This window comes from Sorghum bicolor, chromosome 4, assembly GCF_000003195.3.
Source record: "Sorghum bicolor cultivar BTx623 chromosome 4, Sorghum_bicolor_NCBIv3, whole genome shotgun sequence".
NCBI classification, from domain to species: Eukaryota; Viridiplantae; Streptophyta; class Magnoliopsida; order Poales; family Poaceae; genus Sorghum; species Sorghum bicolor.
In genome coordinates this window covers 41,672,531-41,690,331 of record NC_012873.2, presented here as the reverse complement: position 1 = coordinate 41,690,331, position 17,801 = coordinate 41,672,531, and the positions used below count along the sequence as shown (strand labels likewise).

The following is a 17,801-nucleotide window of genomic DNA, read 5'->3' as shown; positions in this document are numbered from 1 at the left end:
GATGATTCTGTTGAGCCATCTGTGGGAAAACAAATTGCCATGTCCAACCGTTGTTAACATTCATCAGCATAGGCCCTGCCGATGGCTGATAGTTGGATGTCATCATTGGGTTGACATACCCTGCTTGAGTCATAAATCTTTGGTGCATCGGCAGTAGATCTGCCGATGCGTTAGGTATCTCGAATGTCGGCATCTGAGAATTCCCAGTAAAAGGCCTTGCAGTAGTAGTTGTAGAATACTGGGGATTCTAAGTCATCGGCGATACTGGGGGTGCCGATGTCATAGGAGCCTTGCCTGTCACATCAGCCACTTGAGACGTCCCAGAACTATTTGCACCAAAATCTGGGGGCATACCATATCCCCACCAGTTGGGAGGAACTTGACAATTTTGGAATACAGATCCTGACATTGCCGATGCTAATAGATCCGTAGCTAGTTGGACTTGTCCCTCTGATGTTGCTGGATTAGTCTTCATCGGTGTAGATTGCCCATTAGTTATCCCTAGTGTGCTTGGAGGAGCAGTAACTTCAACGGCTGGAGGAGCCGATGGAGTTGTAACCAATGATGATCCTAGCTGATGATAGGCCGAGCCCACATACGATGGTGGTATCTGTCCCTCTTTGAAGGTTCTAGCCACAGCATTGAAAATTGTATTGGATAGCACACTGGATTGATTGATTAAAGCACGATTAATAGCACTATCAACCATCTCTTGCAATTTAGCAGGATTGGCTTCAAAAGTGATTTGCCGAGGCATCGGCAATGCTTCCTTTTGGATCACCTCGCCGCTCCTATTGACACTGAACGACTTCAAACATAGCTGCTTGTATTCCTCCATAGCTTTTGCCATACCTTGCTTCTGCTCATCTATGAGATTGGCTTCAGTTACAGCAATGATGTTATCCGTATCGAAATCAGTATTCGACATGTTGATCTCGATAATGATTCTGAATCTGTCCCACTGGGTGTGCCAAAAGATGTGTTCATGTAAAAGTAGATCTGCAAACATAAAGGGCTAATACCCGATTCAATATTAAGGTGTGCTAGCCGATTTGACCTTAGAATCGACAAAGGTGATAACTTGAATACTTTGGTCCCGACAACAGCGATGCGCTCGGATGCCACGGCCAAGAGGTATTCACACGGAACTCGAGAACTGTCGAGTTTGACTTGATGAATTCCTAAGAACTCGTAAGTAAAAGGAAAATATGCAAGTTGATGAAGTCGTCGAAAAGTAGATGCTAGAATAGATGTAAAAACTTGTGTTTGATTGATTGTATATTTCTTACATCGCTACTAGGTTCATATTTCTACTTTGTCTAAAGAGTTACAATCAGACACGACCAGGACTCTAATTCCAAATCAAATGTAATTCATATACAAAACGGGCTCTAACAACTATGGAAAATATTAATCTATCCACCCTAGGTTATTGGCACACCGTCATCCTTTGTCAACAATTCCTACGCCTTCCCTTGCTATCATCGGCAAATCACCCTTCATCGGCATCGGCAACTATCAATATCGGCCATCGGTATAAATCAATCATCATCCCTGGACTTGGTCACATTTTGCTGCTTTATCATCGGCATCATAACCCATCGGCAATTCCCGTGTCAACCAGCCATTATTCGACCGTCTACTGATCCTCATTTCATTAACTTCTCAGGTACGTGTCCAAAAACGGTGTCAACACCACCCAGGGTGCGGCAAACCGGGCCCATCTTTTTGAGGCGGTTGCATGCCACCATGCATAGGACGGTTTCACCTACTACCAAATTTAGATGCGACGAACCATCCTAGTTCCACTATAAAAAGAGAGGCACTTCCCTCTTTTCAACAAACACATCATTTGGAGTCAATTTACCTCACACCTCTCACTTGTATCTTTAGTCTAGATTAGTACTAGAGCAAGGCAAGAGCTAGCAAGGAGAGCTTGTCTCCTTGGAAGAAAGGATCTTCTTGACATGAATAATATTCAATCTTCTTCCATGAGCAAGTTCTATTCATTTTTATATGATTATGCATATGAACTAGAGTATGGCTGTGTTCTTATCATGTTCATAGTATATGAACTAGTTCTTAGTTCTTGTGCTATGTTCTTGACATGTTCATCATTGTTCTTCATTGTTCATCAGATTAGTATGATTAGGATTAGAATTAGGAATGGGATGATGGTTCACTGTGCTGTGATGGTTGCTCTTAGCCTAGCCTGTCACTCCGAAGGGGTGGGGCCTGTGGGGGTTAGGAGTTGTTTCCAATTACGTGAACATGGTGTTCAGGTATGCGAGAATTAGTGGATGTGCAGGTATCTTTCGGGTAGAGGGGTAGGTGGCAGGGTAGTGACAGCTGTGTCATCATTTGCATTCCCCCACGATCAGGTATTCCGATAGGAGTTCTGTAAAGTCTCTATCGGCTGGGTATCCAGCTGCGGGGATCTCCCCTCATCTTAGCCTTAGTTCTAACTCTATTTATTGCTAATTAGATGATCCTCTAACATTTCTATGCATAGTTATATGTGACCCATGCCTGCTCAAGTAGATTTATTTCTTTATTCTTTATTTATTATTTCTCTTCTATTTTATCCTTGAGGTTGATTCAATGTGTGTCCACTATCTTGAATATCATGTTTATTCCTATTTACTCTATGTCTACCAAGCATTCAATAAGTAATCATGTTTACACCATGTTTGATCCCTTTGCCTACCCACGGGAATTATAAATTTGACACCCTTGAATACTCACGGGTTGAAATGCTACAATGATAGTTCTGTCCGCTTGCAGTTATATTACTTCTTCATTCATGAACTATCGATTGGCGTACCTAAGTACCATTACTTAAGATTGTAATCCTTGTGCACTTTCAATCGTAGTGCCACAGCTTTGCATATCGCAAGTAAGGATGGTTAGGAAGACCAATCCGGCATTCCTAATTATTGTTACCAGACTGCACTGCTAAGGCCGGCGCCCTCGAGTTGCCTTGGGTTATCTCTCTGATGTAGCAATAGTTACGGTATGCCAACACCCGACATTTCTGGTGCCATTGCTAAGGATAGATCTATGGTCTATTTTTAGTAGTGATGCTAAGAAATGCCAACAAAAAGCACACTTGTGTGGATTCATCCTTAATCCATGCTTCCTTGCACACATAAGTGTCCTTTTCAGATCCTCCAAATGTTCCTGATAACCCTTGGATTTTACAACCACATCATCTATATAAATTTTGACAATTTTGCCGATCAACTCATGAAAGATATAATTCATTGCTCTCTGATAAGTTGCAATAGCATTTTTGAGCTCGAAAGTCATAACCACCCATTCATACCAATGCACTAGGACACCTAAAAGCAGTTTTATGGATATCCTCTTCTGCCATGAATATTTGATTAGATCCGGCATTACCATCCATAAAGCTAATTACTTTATGTCCTGCTACTGCATCGACCAATGTATCGGCAACAGGCATAGGGTAACTATCCATCGGGGTAGCTTTATTTTAAATCCCTAAAGTCTATATAGACTCTTACTTTACTATTTTTCTTTTATACAGGAACCACACTTGAAATCCATTCAGCATACCGACACTATTGAATGAACTTTGCTTCATATAACCGAGTGATTTCTGTTTTTACATCAGCCATTACCTCAGGCTTAATTCTCCTTGGAGCCTGCTTAAAATTTTTATACCCAGGTTTAATTGGTAGCCGATGTTCAACTAACTTTCTATCAAGACTAGGCATTTCATATTATTCCCAAGCAAAACAATCTTTATATTCCTTTAACAAAGATATTAACTCTTGTTTGTACTCAGGATCCAATTTAGCACTCACATATGTCGGCCTAGGCTTATCACCTTCACCTATATCTACTGCTTCCAACTCATCGGTCGACATAAATCCCTTGCCCATCTTGCGTTCATCTACATTGACTAAAGAGTCCATTAATTAAAACTCTGAGAGTCAACTGCTTGTATCGGCTGTTGATCATCATCAAACACTTTGATGACACCTTCTTCATATATCTTTCTAGAGAAACATTCCATGCCTTCAAATTCCACTCATCTATCCTAGCATAAGAGATACTAACGGAAAAATCAGCTGGAACAACTTCTACATCATCCCAGATCCACTGAATTAAACTTTGATGCATAGTGGATGGTATACAGCAGTTAGCATGGATCCAATCTCTTCCCAGAAGCAGACTATATGTGCCTTAGCATCAACTACAAAGAAAGTAGTAGGCAAGCTCTTACTACCAACTGTCAATTCAACACATATAGCACCTTTGGTTACCGAAATGTTACCACTGAAATCTGTCAACCTCATATCGGTTGGACATAAGTCTTCTGTCCTTTTACCAAGCTTCTTGAATGTAGAATATGGCATCATATTGATAGCTGCACCTCCATCGACTAACATCTTGGTCAATGGCTTTCCATCAATAAACCCTTTGAGATATAAAGCTTTCAAATGCAAATGTTTTTCAGGTTTCTCAAAGGTTGCACTTTCTTCTTGACAAATCCACTGAGCCACAGCTACTTCTTCATCTGATTCTACCTCATCGCTGGCTCAAAATTCAGCAGGCAACATAAAAATAGCAGAAATCCCAACTGGTGTCTTACCTTTGCTTTTATCAACTGTCTATTTAACTTGCCACACTTTATGCCTCTTTTGATGCAACTCATCATTTCTTAGATGTTGAACCCTCCTCTTCGGACTTCTGGTAAGTCCACTTGGGCGCCATTGATTTTTCTGCCAAACATACTCTTTGTCGATTATTTCTTGATCAGCTATTTTTGGCTCAAGCCGATCATGAATATTTTCTATTTTTATACGCCGACTTGTTTTTTCAAAACTCAAACTTTCATGTATAGGTTGGCGGTTGACCTTTGCCTATTGATACTCCCAGTACTGAACACTACATTCAGGGCAATTATTAAGAGTTGACAACTTTAGGCCTTCATTCCAGCAATGTTGAAAGAAAGGACAGTTCCAGTGATACTCGTTTTCTTCTTGAACTCTCCTCCTTTCACATTCTTCTTGATACCTCCAATAATCTTTTTCTTAACGGATTTGCTCTTTTTCCTTCTATCTTTGCCAATTGTTTCATAATATTCTGACAGTAGGGCGTCTTCGCATTTCACCACTTTTGGAGGTTTCTAGAATATCGGATCGACTAATTTGTCGATCTTGTTTCTTCTTCATTTCTTGATATTCAGCAGTTGATATCTATTTTGTAGAATCCACTGATTTTGCTTCCTTGGCTCTCTCAAAAGTAAGTACCCTGAACTTTCCTCTTGGAAAAGAAGAAGAAACCATATTTGTTGGAAAAGGATGTCCTTCTATACCCATACCACCTTTAGCTTTCTCTAGCCCAATCTTTCCTTTGTTAATAGCTTGCTAGATAATACCTCTAAAAACTTTGCAATCATTAGTGTTGTAAGTATTAGAATTATGGTATTTGCAATACCTTTTCTTCTTGAGCTCTTCATCCGAAGGAATCTTATGATTTCCAATCAACTTGATTTGTCCTTTTTCCAACAAATAGTCAAACATTTTATCGGCCTTCATGATATCAAAGTTGAATTTCTTCTTTTCTACTTCTACTGATTTGTTCTTGGCCCATGGAATATATTTAGAATATTTCCACACCTAATCCACAGCAGCCACATCATCATTCTCAACTTCCTCATCACTGCTATCGGCTAATTCTAGGTCAGGCTCATAGCTGATGTTATTCACCTTCTGAGGTCTATCGAAGCGTGCATATTTGAACTAAGTTTTCATACTAGATATTTTTTTTGGCCAAAGTAGCTATATTAGGACAATCAAATCCAATCTTTTCTCTGATGGCTGGTATTAGCCCTCGAATTGCAATGCTAACCAATTCAACTTCTAAAAGTGTTAAGGTATAGCATTGATTCCTGACTTCTTTGAACCTTTGTAAATAATGAAGTGTAGATTCATTGTTCCTCTGTCTCACATCGACTCAATCTGCAATGCCCTTCTCCATAACTCCAGAATCAAAGTAATGATGAGGTCTCTTAATCTTCCCATCCTTCAATGGAATTATGTGGCAGAGATGCAAACCATGAAAATGCTGACCAGATAGAGAAAGAGGAAAGAACCTCACTTTAAATGCAGGTTCATTAGCAATTTCACCCAACTGAGCCAAATATTGACTGATATGCACCATAGTCGATATTGACCCTGTACTAGTAAATTTAACAAAATCTGACAATCTATATCTTGGAGGCAACAAGACTTGATCGAACCACTCTGGATATGGCTTTTTATATGAGACTCTTGTATTTTTAGGCTTCAAACCAAACTGACGTTGAACCATATCAGTAACTTGGTTCATAAAGTGATCTATGTAGAACTGATTCCCATGCTGACCATTTGGTTCTGGATACCTTTGATTCTGCATTCTTTGAACATTTGGCTGATATCTAGGGTTTTCACAACCATTCAAAGTATAATGCTCAGCAACATAATAATAGCCAGGAGGTATCTCCCCAGGTGCTAATCTTCCTTGATAAGGTGGAGCATTGAAATCTCTAGCAAGCCTCCAGCTCTAAGGAGCAACTTTTGTAGCTGATTGACTATAGTCTAATATCGGCTGTTGCACTGACTGCTGAACAGTGTTGCAGCGTTGACTCATATTTGCAAATTCTCCAGATGCTTGATCTCCCGATGTTTGTCCGACGAACATCTGCTTATTCCCAACAGGAATAGAATACGTCGGTCCTCTACTCTGAATATCCAAATTGAAAGCTTCCTTAATGGCATTAGTAATACCATTCAATAATATTTTATTATGATTAGCCAAAGTTGATGTCATGGCTTTGCTGATAGTTTCACTAATAGCTTGATGTTGAATCTGGATATTAGGATCACGCTCTCCTTCTAGAATCACCCTTGGGAAAAGAGTCTTCTGATATACTTTCTTATCCCTTGTCCTATTAAAGGAAAGAAAAGACTTGTCTTGGTATTGGTTCATAGCAGTATGAACCAATTCCTTCAATGAATCTGGGAGTTCATCTAGAGTGACATTAAGCATATTTTCATTATCCATGTTGACAGTTGATTGTTCCACCGGGCGTGTCAAAAGATGTGTTGGTGCAAAAATTGGTTTCTCACACCAACAATCTCGGGGGCTCTCAGAGGGAGTGTAGGAGCTGGAGTCCTAGACCTCCCGAGCCACAAACACACGAGCTTGGTGAATCAATTCTGAGGCGTGCCAGTCAATTTGACCTGAAAATTGATAAGGTGAAAGTACAAACGTCAAATTATGGAACCTACCGGTTATTGCCAAACAGTTCCAAGATTTATGGCTTTGAGAAGCCGTCTAACGAAGAAAATTAACTACAGAGTCAACTCCTTGAAACGATGCAAAAAGAATAAGCATTATTGATTACATGCATCTTTTGGGTGTAAACTATCGGATCAGCTATTTAGCTTATACGCTTGTGTGTAAAGGCAAGAGATAGCTTACATGCATTATCCTTTTATTCATTAAATAAACAATAACTTACTAAAACTGGTCTAACGGCCGACGGTTTCAATAAATTACTTTTATAATCTGTATTAAATCTATATACACCTGGTCTAACGGCCAGCAGGCTTCAATAAATTCAACACAGACTACTAGTTCATTTAATGCATAAACGGACTCATACATGCGCGCTATTCGTTTAAGCTTAACTGGATCGACTATTTTAGCCGATACAGGGTCCATGAGGCACGAACAAGATCTATCTATATTGTCGGATTTAGTTGTTGATGCTAAAACTAACCATAACAAAATAGATATCTTGAATGCACAACATGTAACGATCAAGGTTAACAAGCTAGCTATCTTATATTTGCTTAATGATTATAATCTGCTTTAAGACTCATGATAAGCGTTTAGATTTGAAGCTCGAACCAACTTGTTAAACCTTGATCGGGCAGAATATTGTTACAATAGATAAAACATTGAGCTTTGGACAATATTGATAACTTGATGAATCTATTAAATTGCAAATTTAATAGAGTCGATAACTAACTTGAACCATAATTCATAAGAGATTGAAGCAATGCAGCCTTACAAACACAATTCAAGTCGATAACTAGTTCATGATTAAGCTTGACATGAGGTCGAATGATGCAGCCATGACAAACTAAACACGAACCATGACAATACTTACAAGCAACCGAAGGTCGAATCTAACTGATGTAGCTCGATTTGTTGAAGGTCTCGTCGAGATCTACTTCTACTCCTACTCCTAAGATTGGCGGTCAGAGCCCAAAGGGTTTGTGTATTGATTGTGTATATTTTTACAAGGATCGGGTTCCTAATATTTATAGCCCAGAGCCATAGTCTCATGTCCTAATATTATTCTTTCCTCAAAAAGGTAATTTGGACTCTATCTTTTCTTTCCTACTTGAACCTGACACGTCTTTTCTCATCTTGCCTTGTCCCGGCACCCTTCTGATCGACTAATTCCATCGCACCTTTGTTTAGTCGATTCACCTATTCGGTTGTCCCTCATTCTGCAAAGCAGGCCCACTTGACAGTTTCCTGGTTTGCCAAAATTTGGGATTAACAGGAACCACTCTATGTAGTGACCAGACCCTAGGGTCTAGCATCCGATCAATCTTCTGAAGCGAGTCCAGTGAGAACTTAACAATTGAGATCTAACATGTGATGTTGAAAATGCAGTGACATGTGACAAACATCCGAGAACTGGATGTTGTGGTCCGCATTCGGTCAATTTGACTGTAGCATCCGGTCGCCCTGAGTTCTATGAGAACTGAGAGCCAACAACTCTATTTCTTTGGGGGCTCTATAAATAGTGTTTGGCCGACTCTTGGGTGTCTCTCTTGACACTTTGACATACTTGACATCCTTGTGAGCCTATGCAAACTCCTTCAACTCATCTTCTTCATTGAATCTTCATCTTTGTGAGATTGTGAGTGATTCCAAGTGTATTTGCTTGAGTGATTGCATCTAGTGGCTCTTGGAGATCGTTTGAGCTATGGATTTCTTGTTACTCTTGGGGTTTGCCACCACCTAGATGGCTTGGAGCAGTGGAGTCGTATTAGCATGAGTTGGTAATTGTTTGTGGACAGGGCCACCCCTGAGGGGGCGAGGGGGACAATCGTCCTAGGCCACTAACTAAGAAGGGCCCCAAAATATGTTTACAAGTATACATAGTAACACAAAGTCACACCTTGATCAAAATGACTATGATAAATGTGCACGTGTACCAGTCTCTCTATTTTTAATTTTTACCATTATGAGAAACCCCACAATGTGGGCCCTCATGTTATAATCCTAGTTCAGCCCATGCCAAGACAGTTATAAGGTGGACCAATGTTTTTTCTCTTGACCGAAGTTATATTTGGGAAAAAGAAATTAGCACTTTGTTACAAGACATAGGCCATAGGGGTCATTATAATTTTCCTTTCCATTCTAAATAGACACATAAGCTCGTGTACATATACGCTCATGGCTATATAGTGGCTTGGCAATTACTGCAATATATATTGATATCATCGCTGAGTCTATGACTTAGCGTATAGGAATGTTAATAGAATCTTGAGGTAACATGTACAATAAATTATTATTGATATTAACATTGTTTTAATACATGTTATTAAGTGTTTATTGATCATGTGAATAAAGTGTTTGTAATAAGGGTGCATAGTTATAGGTTTGTCCTAGGCCCCGAAAATCTCAGGACTGGCCCTGTTTGTGGCCATCTCTTGGTGATTGTGAGGGGTTCTTGTGCTTTCCCCAATGAAGCACCACAGGCAACTCTAGTGCATTGCGTATGTCATTGAGGTAAGTGAGTAGGTTTTTGTGGTGTCCTACGTGAGGACAAGGTTCGTGCACACCTCTTAGCCACCAAACCACCAAGAGTTGGTCAACACAATAGGGACTAGCATGCCAGCAAACACGTGAACCTTAGGAGAAAAATCTTATGTCTCTTGTCATCTTTGGTATTCTCTCGGTGATTGGATTGTTCACTTATTGATTGGTTCACTCCCTCGACGCGGTGGTATAAAGTTCACAATCCTCTCTTTACTTCTCGCAAACAAGTGTAGCTTGCTCTCTTGTTTTAGAAACTTTAGGTACATCTCTAGTGTAAGTAGAGACATAGTATTTGATTGACATAGTGATTATAGCGACTAGAATTGCTTGGATAGGTGGCTTATAACCCTCTTAGCTCTTCTTTGGCAGCCCAGAATCCCGCAGGGATCCCGGCCTTTTCCATGGGCTAATCAGGCCCGTGCCAGCCTCCACCGGGCCAAAATTATGCACCATTTGGCAGCCCACGAAGTCGAGGAATGCGGCCCGCTTCCCTGTGTTTTACTCGGGGAACAAATCCACGACCCTTTCGTCCACGAGAGTTTCCCCGTGTTGCGCTCGCGAGCCGCCCGACTCCTTCCTCTCGCAACACCGCCGCCGCTCGCCCAGGCTCCACCGTGGCTTGCCCAGGCTCCGCCGCAGCTCGCCCAAGCTCCGCCGCTGGTCTCCATCCAGGAGAGCTTCACGTCGAGTTGCATCGGCCCCATCATCCCGACGCCCCGACATCCCATCGCATCCACCCCGGCACCCCGTCTCCTCCGTGCCGGCGCGCGGCTTCCCGACGCCTCTGCCATCTCGTTGATTCGGTGAGCCTTGGTCATGCCTCTGCCATCCCTATGCCTTCTGCTAGGGTTTCAGATTTCTTGACCCTCCCTTCACAGGTCATTCTCCTAGATCCAGTGAGCCCCAGACTATCCGCTTGCCTCGTTCCAAGATCTGGTGAGTCCTTCCTCCCTCCTCCTTGTTCAGATATGCTATTGTGCAATCATTCAGCAATCCATTCAGCAACAACCACAATCCCAGCTAAATCCATGTCCTGCAGGTCTTCCATGAGTCCCCTCGATTCTTAAACAGCAACATCCAACCCAAATCATCCTGTTGCACATGGCCAGAGCGTAGAAGGTAATTGTATACAAATTTGTAAGTATATTATGGATCTTATAAGTTTTATGGAAAATTAATAATATCTCAATATGATATATGCATGCTAAAATATGCTAATCATGTTATTGGGAGCGACCTGGGAGCAGCTTAAGATACTGAACCTATTGATGATTGCTTGCGATGTTTTCCAATGCCATACTAAAGTAGTTTCTTATGCCTTTTTATTTTATAAAAAAGTGCTTCCTTAGAAAATTGAGACCTTTCAGTTAGTAGTAGTTACCCTGTCACTTCTATATTGGGCTTTGTCAAAGCTCCAGGGTGTGGATTCTATGGAAGCATATGGCTGTGTGTGCTGAGCTTCTTCTGAGCATTTTTTATGCCGAACTGGGGCACTTGGGTGTGTTAAACACAGTCAAATGGAGCATTCAATTGGTTGCCATTGTTTTTTCAAATTCTAGTGGGGGTAAACTTCGGCCATTCACATGGATTTGCATGCTTATTTTGTCGTGATGTGCAGTATCATTAGTACTACTTGTTATAAGTTGTTTGTTAGTCTCACAGAATATGCTGTCATGGATGCACCAGTTCTCAAGCTTTGACTATTTTGCCGTGATGTGTAGTACCATTAGTACTACAGTGGATTTTCTTTTGTACGAAAATAAATGTTTTCCATAGTTTGTCTGACCAGGTTCATAGCTAATACTTGTGTCTTTCATCGATGGTCTTAGTCAGTCCCAGATGATTAATAGCTAATACTTGTGTATTTCCATGTGATGATAAGTCTGGACCAATCTTGTGTTTTTCAGATTTTAACCTTCCTGGGTCTTGCAAGAGGGCTTCAAGAAGTTGGTGGTAAGTAAAAGGACTTCTCAGCAGAAATACCATATTCTGGTTTTTGTTTGATGTGGGTTCACTTTTGGGATGTGTTTCTAGAAAAGTCCAAAGCTAAAAATATGGCCATCACACTATTAGCACAGAGGAAACAATAGAGTTATATATAATGTAATGTAATTAACTTTCTCATGCAGAATCTGTTCATTGCAAAATGCATCAAAATTTATAATAATTCTCTTAGTTTGGTTTGAATCTCATATATCGGCGGGACATGTTGAAAAGAGTGATAACTGAATTTATAAGGGCATGATGCTTTTGCAGGAGTGATTTTCTGCTGTTCTTGGGATGAGGTGACACTGGTGTCAGGTTAGTTCCCCCACTGTTGCATGCTGCATCTATTGCTTTTTCTGCTTTCTAGTTTATCTGTATGGCTGCATCTGTTATTTTTTCCTGTGCGTACGTTTGCGCGGATGCTTGATGCATGTGCCTTCGTTATGCGTGGATACTGGATCGGTATGCTCTAGGCTTGTGCTATGCATGGCTGTGTTTCAACAAACTTTTTGTGGTTCGTTCAGTACAAACATTAGGACACTTCAGGTTTTTGGTTGGTTGGTGATTTGGTGAAATTCGTTGTAGATCTAAGCAGTTTCTGTGATAGGTCTTGTTACCACCAGCATTCTAGACCTATGGTTGTTGATAGTGTGGTTACTGGATTATCAGCTTAGTTTTGTGAGAATGCCTAGTTATTTTGCAATGGTATTTTATCGGCGTGTTATGCATTTGTAGATTTAAATATTTAGGTGGCAAAAGTCTGTTTCACATGGAATCCCATATGTGGTGCATTGTCATTTGGGATGCAATCTTCACTATCATTTGCTCTGAAATTATCTTTCTACATATGCTAGGACTGATGTTTGTCACCTCATGTAGCAAAGCAAATAGACAAAATTAATTACATACCACTTCCATTTTTTTACTCAAGTTGTGGAATGGAAAGCAGTTGATGTTCTTTTGGTCACTCTTGCTTTCTAGTCTATTTTGTGGATACTCTTTTGATCACTGTATTTTCTGTGTTGTGCTTGAGTTTAATACATACGAGTATTGGCCTTGTGCCTTTTATTTTATGTATATGTAATAATATAATTTCATATATGAAACACTAGATGGCTTCTTGGGAAGACCTTGCTAGGAATTTTTTGTTGGAAGAGGAAGAAGAAGATGAGGAGCTATTCTTTGTTCTTCTCCCTGCTATAATGCCCTTTCTCGAAGAAGAGAAAACACCTGAGCATACTTCTCTTCCTGGAGCTAAAAAAGTTAAAGAGATCCTCGAAGGGCACGAGAATTGGTGCAAGGTAGAATTTAGGATGGAGACTGAAATATTTAGAACTATAGCAAACTTTCTCAGAGCCGAGAACTTGCTACGTGACACATGTGGCATGAAGATTGAGGAGCAACTTGGACTTTTTATGTTCATGCTCTCTCATAATGCAAGCACAGATAGGCTAAAGAAGGAGTTTCAACATAGCGGTGAGACAGTGCATAGGAAAATAAATGAGGTCTTCGATATCATTCCAGCATTAATTCAAAGATTCATCAGACTTCCGAACCCAAGCAACACACACGTGAAGATTACATGTGACCCCAGATTTATGCCATTCTTTCAGGTCGGTTCATACATACAGTACACTTTCCTTAATACCATTCCTAAATACAATCCAAATCTTTAGTTAGAAATGCATAGGTGCTATTGATGGTACGCATGTCCCAATCACAATTGGACAAGACAAGGCCAGTCCCTATAGAAATAGGAAGGGAACACTATCGCAGAATGTAATGTTTGCTTGTGACTTCGACCTAAAGTTTACTTTCATCTCATCTGGTTGGGAAGGATCCGCATCAGATGCAGGAGTGTTGTGGTCTGCTCTTGGCAAGGGGTTTAATGTGTCGGATGGTAAATTCTATCTTGTAGACGGTGGATATGCAAACACACCATCATTCCTTGCTCCCTACCGAGGAGTTAAGTATCATCTCAGTGAGTTTAAGAGACGTGGCTAGAGGGGAAACGCATATGCCAACTACAAGGAATTGTTCAATCATCGGCATGCGATTCTTCGAAATCACATTGAGAGGGCCTTTGGGGTTCTCAAAAAGCGGTTTCCAATTCTGAAAGTGGGGACACATTACCCAATTGAATCCCAAGTTAAGATTCCAGCAGCCGCTGCTGTGTTTCACAACATCATTAGAGGGTTGAATTGGATTGAAGAGTGGTTTGACTACCTACCTGATAATATCAACCCATTAGATTATGTCGACTTGCCAGAGGGAGACACTAACTACCCAAGTGAGATGGAATCAAACCATGGAAATATCCTACGAGACCAGATAGCCCATCAGATCTGGGCTGCCTACAATGTGTAGGATAGTAGTGTTAGGAATATAATTTATGAGTTCTAAGTTATGTATTTATGTAATACATTCTGTGATGCAACAGTCTATAATAAGTTCTCCAATACATTCTATAATATGTTATGAGCTATGTATTACTGTAATTATTTATTGCAGCAATGTCGAAGGAAAGGGCTACATGGAACTCTAGATATGAGAAAGGGCTTGTTGACATTATGAGAGATCATGTGAACGTAGAGGGTTGGAGAAGTATCTCTGAGAAGTTTACCCAAATGTATCCTTTAGCACCCTTCACAAAGCAGCAGCTGCAAGAGAAGGAGAAGGAGCTAAAGGGCAGCTGGAAGGCAATACATGTAGCAAGAAAGGAAAGTGGTGTTGGCTGGAATGACACATTGGCCATGGTCATTGCGGAACCGGAAAAATGGAAGAAACTTATCACTGTAAGATTTTTTGACTAAACCAAAAAATTGCTGCTGTATTCTAGTTGCAAGCACTAACTATAATGTTGTCTTGGTATGAAATAGGATAATGGAAAGATGGCTAAGTGTCAGAAGAAGCCGTTTCCTTTGTATGATGAGTGTACATCATTGTATGCGGGTATATTATTTGAATCTTCTCTTTAAAAATTTGTAGTATTGGCGTAGTGTTTGAAACATGTATAGATTGATTTCATCCCATTAAAAAATAGTATGCCTATAGTTGAAGTATAACTGTGCACTATTTTTTTCATAGGAAGTGTTGCTACTGGAGATCTAAACTTCACATCAACTGAGCACTTGTTGCCTGCTCCCGCTGCTCCCCTTGTTCCTACTGTTGGCCCAGCTGCTCCCGCTGCTCCACCTGCTCCAGTTGCTCCACCTGCTCTCGCTGCTCCAGCTGCTCCAGCTGAGAGCACACGTCTAACTACTCCTTTTGATAGGCTAGATGTCTCAAGTGCACACAATGAAGCTCAGTCTACAGGAGATTCTATACAAGGAGTGAGTGGTGGGAGAAAGCGTAAGCAAAGTCTTGGTGCTGCTATTGATGGTTTTGTGCAGTTTAAGATGACACAAACAAGTAAAACCATGAAAGCTCTCGAAGAAAAGAAGAAACAAGACGAACAATTTTCAGTTGACAAATGTCTTGATGAAGTTGATGCAAACATCTTCAAATCTGAGATTGATAGGGAGGTATTCATGAAAATGAAAAACAAAAATGTTTGCTTGATTTGGCTCAAACAGCAAATTAGGTAAAGCTTAGCTACCATTGGATTAGTTTACTTTGGTGTATCTTAGTTGCTAATGCTTTTCCTTGTGCTTACTTGCAGTGCTATCAGTGGAGGCAATGTTGATGGAGGCAATATTTGATTTGAGAAGAAAAAGGTAGCTGTAGTCATTGTATGCAGGTATATTGTTTGAATATGCCCTTCTATGTAGATCTTCGTAATTTGCAATCTGCTTGTTGTGGCACTAGATTTGTAATTAGTTTACTTAACAACATGTAATTAGTTTACTTAACAACATGTTACTTTAGGTATGTCTGGAGATGCTAATGTTTTTCCTTGTGTTTCCTTGTAGAGCTCTTGATGGAAGCAATTTACAATTTGAGAAGAAAAATACAAATGCAGTTCTTATGAGAAGCTTATACAGACTTTTTTCCCTCGAACATTGCTTATGAAAAGGAGTTAAACAATAATTTATTCTAGTGCCAAAGTTCTTGGTCAAAAAAATATTGTTTTATTTATCATTGTCTATTTAGATGTGTGGTATGGAGATGACTGACTTGGTGATGACTGGACTAGCTGGTTGGACATTTGGTGATGACTCCATGTTTTGTTATGTTACTCCTTGATTTATGCTTTGAAATATCTATGTATTTGTATAGTCTATTCCAGCTATTTTTCATGATTTTGTGGTTCTGACATAGATCAGCGGTGGCTTTGTATAGTATTTTACTTTTTCTGATTTTTCTTTGATTTTTTTAGATATTTGAGACATTATTCCAAAAAAGTATCATTACCAAGTCTGATTTGAGATGAGTGCAGAAGTATTCCTAGTTCAAAAAAAATCTGTGTATTTTTGGTCATGAAAACGTGCTTTGGATTGGCTTCCAAACTGGATGACCTGCTTTGTATCGACGTTGTGCTTTTTAAATTCCCTGCGTCAGACAACCTGCTGCCAAATGGGAGCAGGGCAACTACCCATGCGTGGTTACTTGCCCTGGGGAAGGGACGGGAATACAAAGTTCAAAAAATTTCCAGGCAATCATCCCGGGGAAAACTTCCTTCTGTTGCCAAAGTAGGCCTTATAGAGCTACAGCAAAAAACTTCGTTGTCTTTAACTAACTTGTGCTCTAGTGTTTTGTAGTTTTTTTAGGCTATTCACCCCTCCTCTAGCCATACTAGGATCTTTCAATGGCAATTTTCATGATCATGTCATACTAGTAAAACTAGGATAAGGAATATATATGGTGGGTTCCATTCAAACTTCTCAAAACTTAATACACCACAACATAATATATGTGCTAAAAAGTTGGGGTTAAGTATCGAGGCTTGGACGGATAAAAACATTATAAGTAGGTTATCATTTTCATCTTTGGGATATGGTTACCATCACGCTTTCTTTTGGTTTACTCGAGTTGATTCATCCATCCACCATCGTACCTAAATGATATGCATTGATGCAATATGCTTGTTTTAAGTGAAACATGTGTAAACAAAATTATTAAAAGATAGGAAGAATAAGTTCGAGATTAGTCATGGCACCAGGTAGGTAGAGATAGAGTCTCCTACAGGTGCCGTTGGGCTACGCAAAGGCAATGGGAGCATGCCCCCACTGTTGTGTGGTGGCGAGTGTGTATGGGAGGCTTGGAGACGTCCGAGGGTATTGACATCCACATGCTAAAGTCAGATATTTGGATGTCAATTAGGAGGATTAAACATGAGTTAATTACAAAACTAATTTTATAACATATATTTACTATAGCATCACATTCATTAATCATGAACTAATTATGCTTAACAGATTCATCTTATAACTTAGCCTTCACTTATGTAATTAGTTTTATAATTAATCTGTAATTAATATTTTTAATTAATATCAAACATGTGATTCTGGGACCAAAACATCGTGAAGAAAGGGTCTATTGCAGTTTGGATGGCTCGGCTGCTGGTGCTAAAGAGCGCGCAGACCGCTCCACTGCTGGCTACTGGTGCTGTAAAAGGTGCGGCGGCTGCTGCCTGCTGGGGCTGATTCGAACGCACACACTGCACGGCTGCTGGTGCTCTCATTAAAATTTTGGACAAGACAAGTCGCTCGAGACAGGCACACACTGTTCGTTACAGGTCAAACTGGCTCTCTGCAGTTGCATGCGGGCCGGACCATAGGGAGCCAGAGGAGAGTGCGTGGGCAGATCCTCTTTGGTTGGAGGCTGGATAAGGCTTTGAGTTCTAAAAAAATTTTATAATTTTTTTAAATTTCTCATCACATCAAATTATATGACATATGTATAAAACATTAAATATAGATAAAAGAAATAACTAATTACACAGTTTATTTATAATTTGGGAGACAAATTTTTTGAGCCTAGTTAGTTCATGATTGAACAATATTTGTCAAACA

The 17,801-nt window shown here is 40.1% G+C and overlaps 2 protein-coding genes across 2 annotated transcripts; both read left to right on the top strand.

Moving 5' to 3' along the window:
- Nucleotides 12,144–13,523, top strand: LOC110434788. Its single transcript, XM_021459512.1, has 2 exons — nt 12,144–12,162; nt 12,960–13,523. Exon 2 carries the CDS (start codon nt 12,960–12,962, stop codon nt 13,521–13,523), a length of 564 nt encoding a protein of 187 aa, XP_021315187.1. The 5' UTR covers nt 12,144–12,162.
- Nucleotides 14,204–15,532, top strand: LOC8084490. Its single transcript, XM_021459511.1, has 4 exons — nt 14,204–14,642; nt 14,727–14,799; nt 14,935–15,371; nt 15,509–15,532. The coding sequence occupies exons 1-4, from the start codon at nt 14,361–14,363 to the stop codon at nt 15,530–15,532; spliced, it is 816 nt and encodes a 271-aa protein (XP_021315186.1). The 5' UTR covers nt 14,204–14,360.

What these genes read in the sequence shown, in the direction of transcription:
- LOC110434788 (XM_021459512.1), top strand. Translation starts at nt 12,960, where the DNA reads ATGGCTTCTTGGGAAGACCTTGCTAGGAATTTTTTGTTGGAAGAGGAA.
- LOC8084490 (XM_021459511.1), top strand. Translation starts at nt 14,361, where the DNA reads ATGTCGAAGGAAAGGGCTACATGGAACTCTAGATATGAGAAAGGGCTT. An exon ending in AATGGAAGAAACTTATCACT is followed by an intron (nt 14,643 to 14,726) that starts GTAAGATTTTTT and finishes GGTATGAAATAG; the next exon opens with GATAATGGAAAGATGGCTAA. An exon ending in GTGTACATCATTGTATGCGG is followed by an intron (nt 14,800 to 14,934) that starts GTATATTATTTG and finishes TTTTTTTCATAG; the next exon opens with GAAGTGTTGCTACTGGAGAT.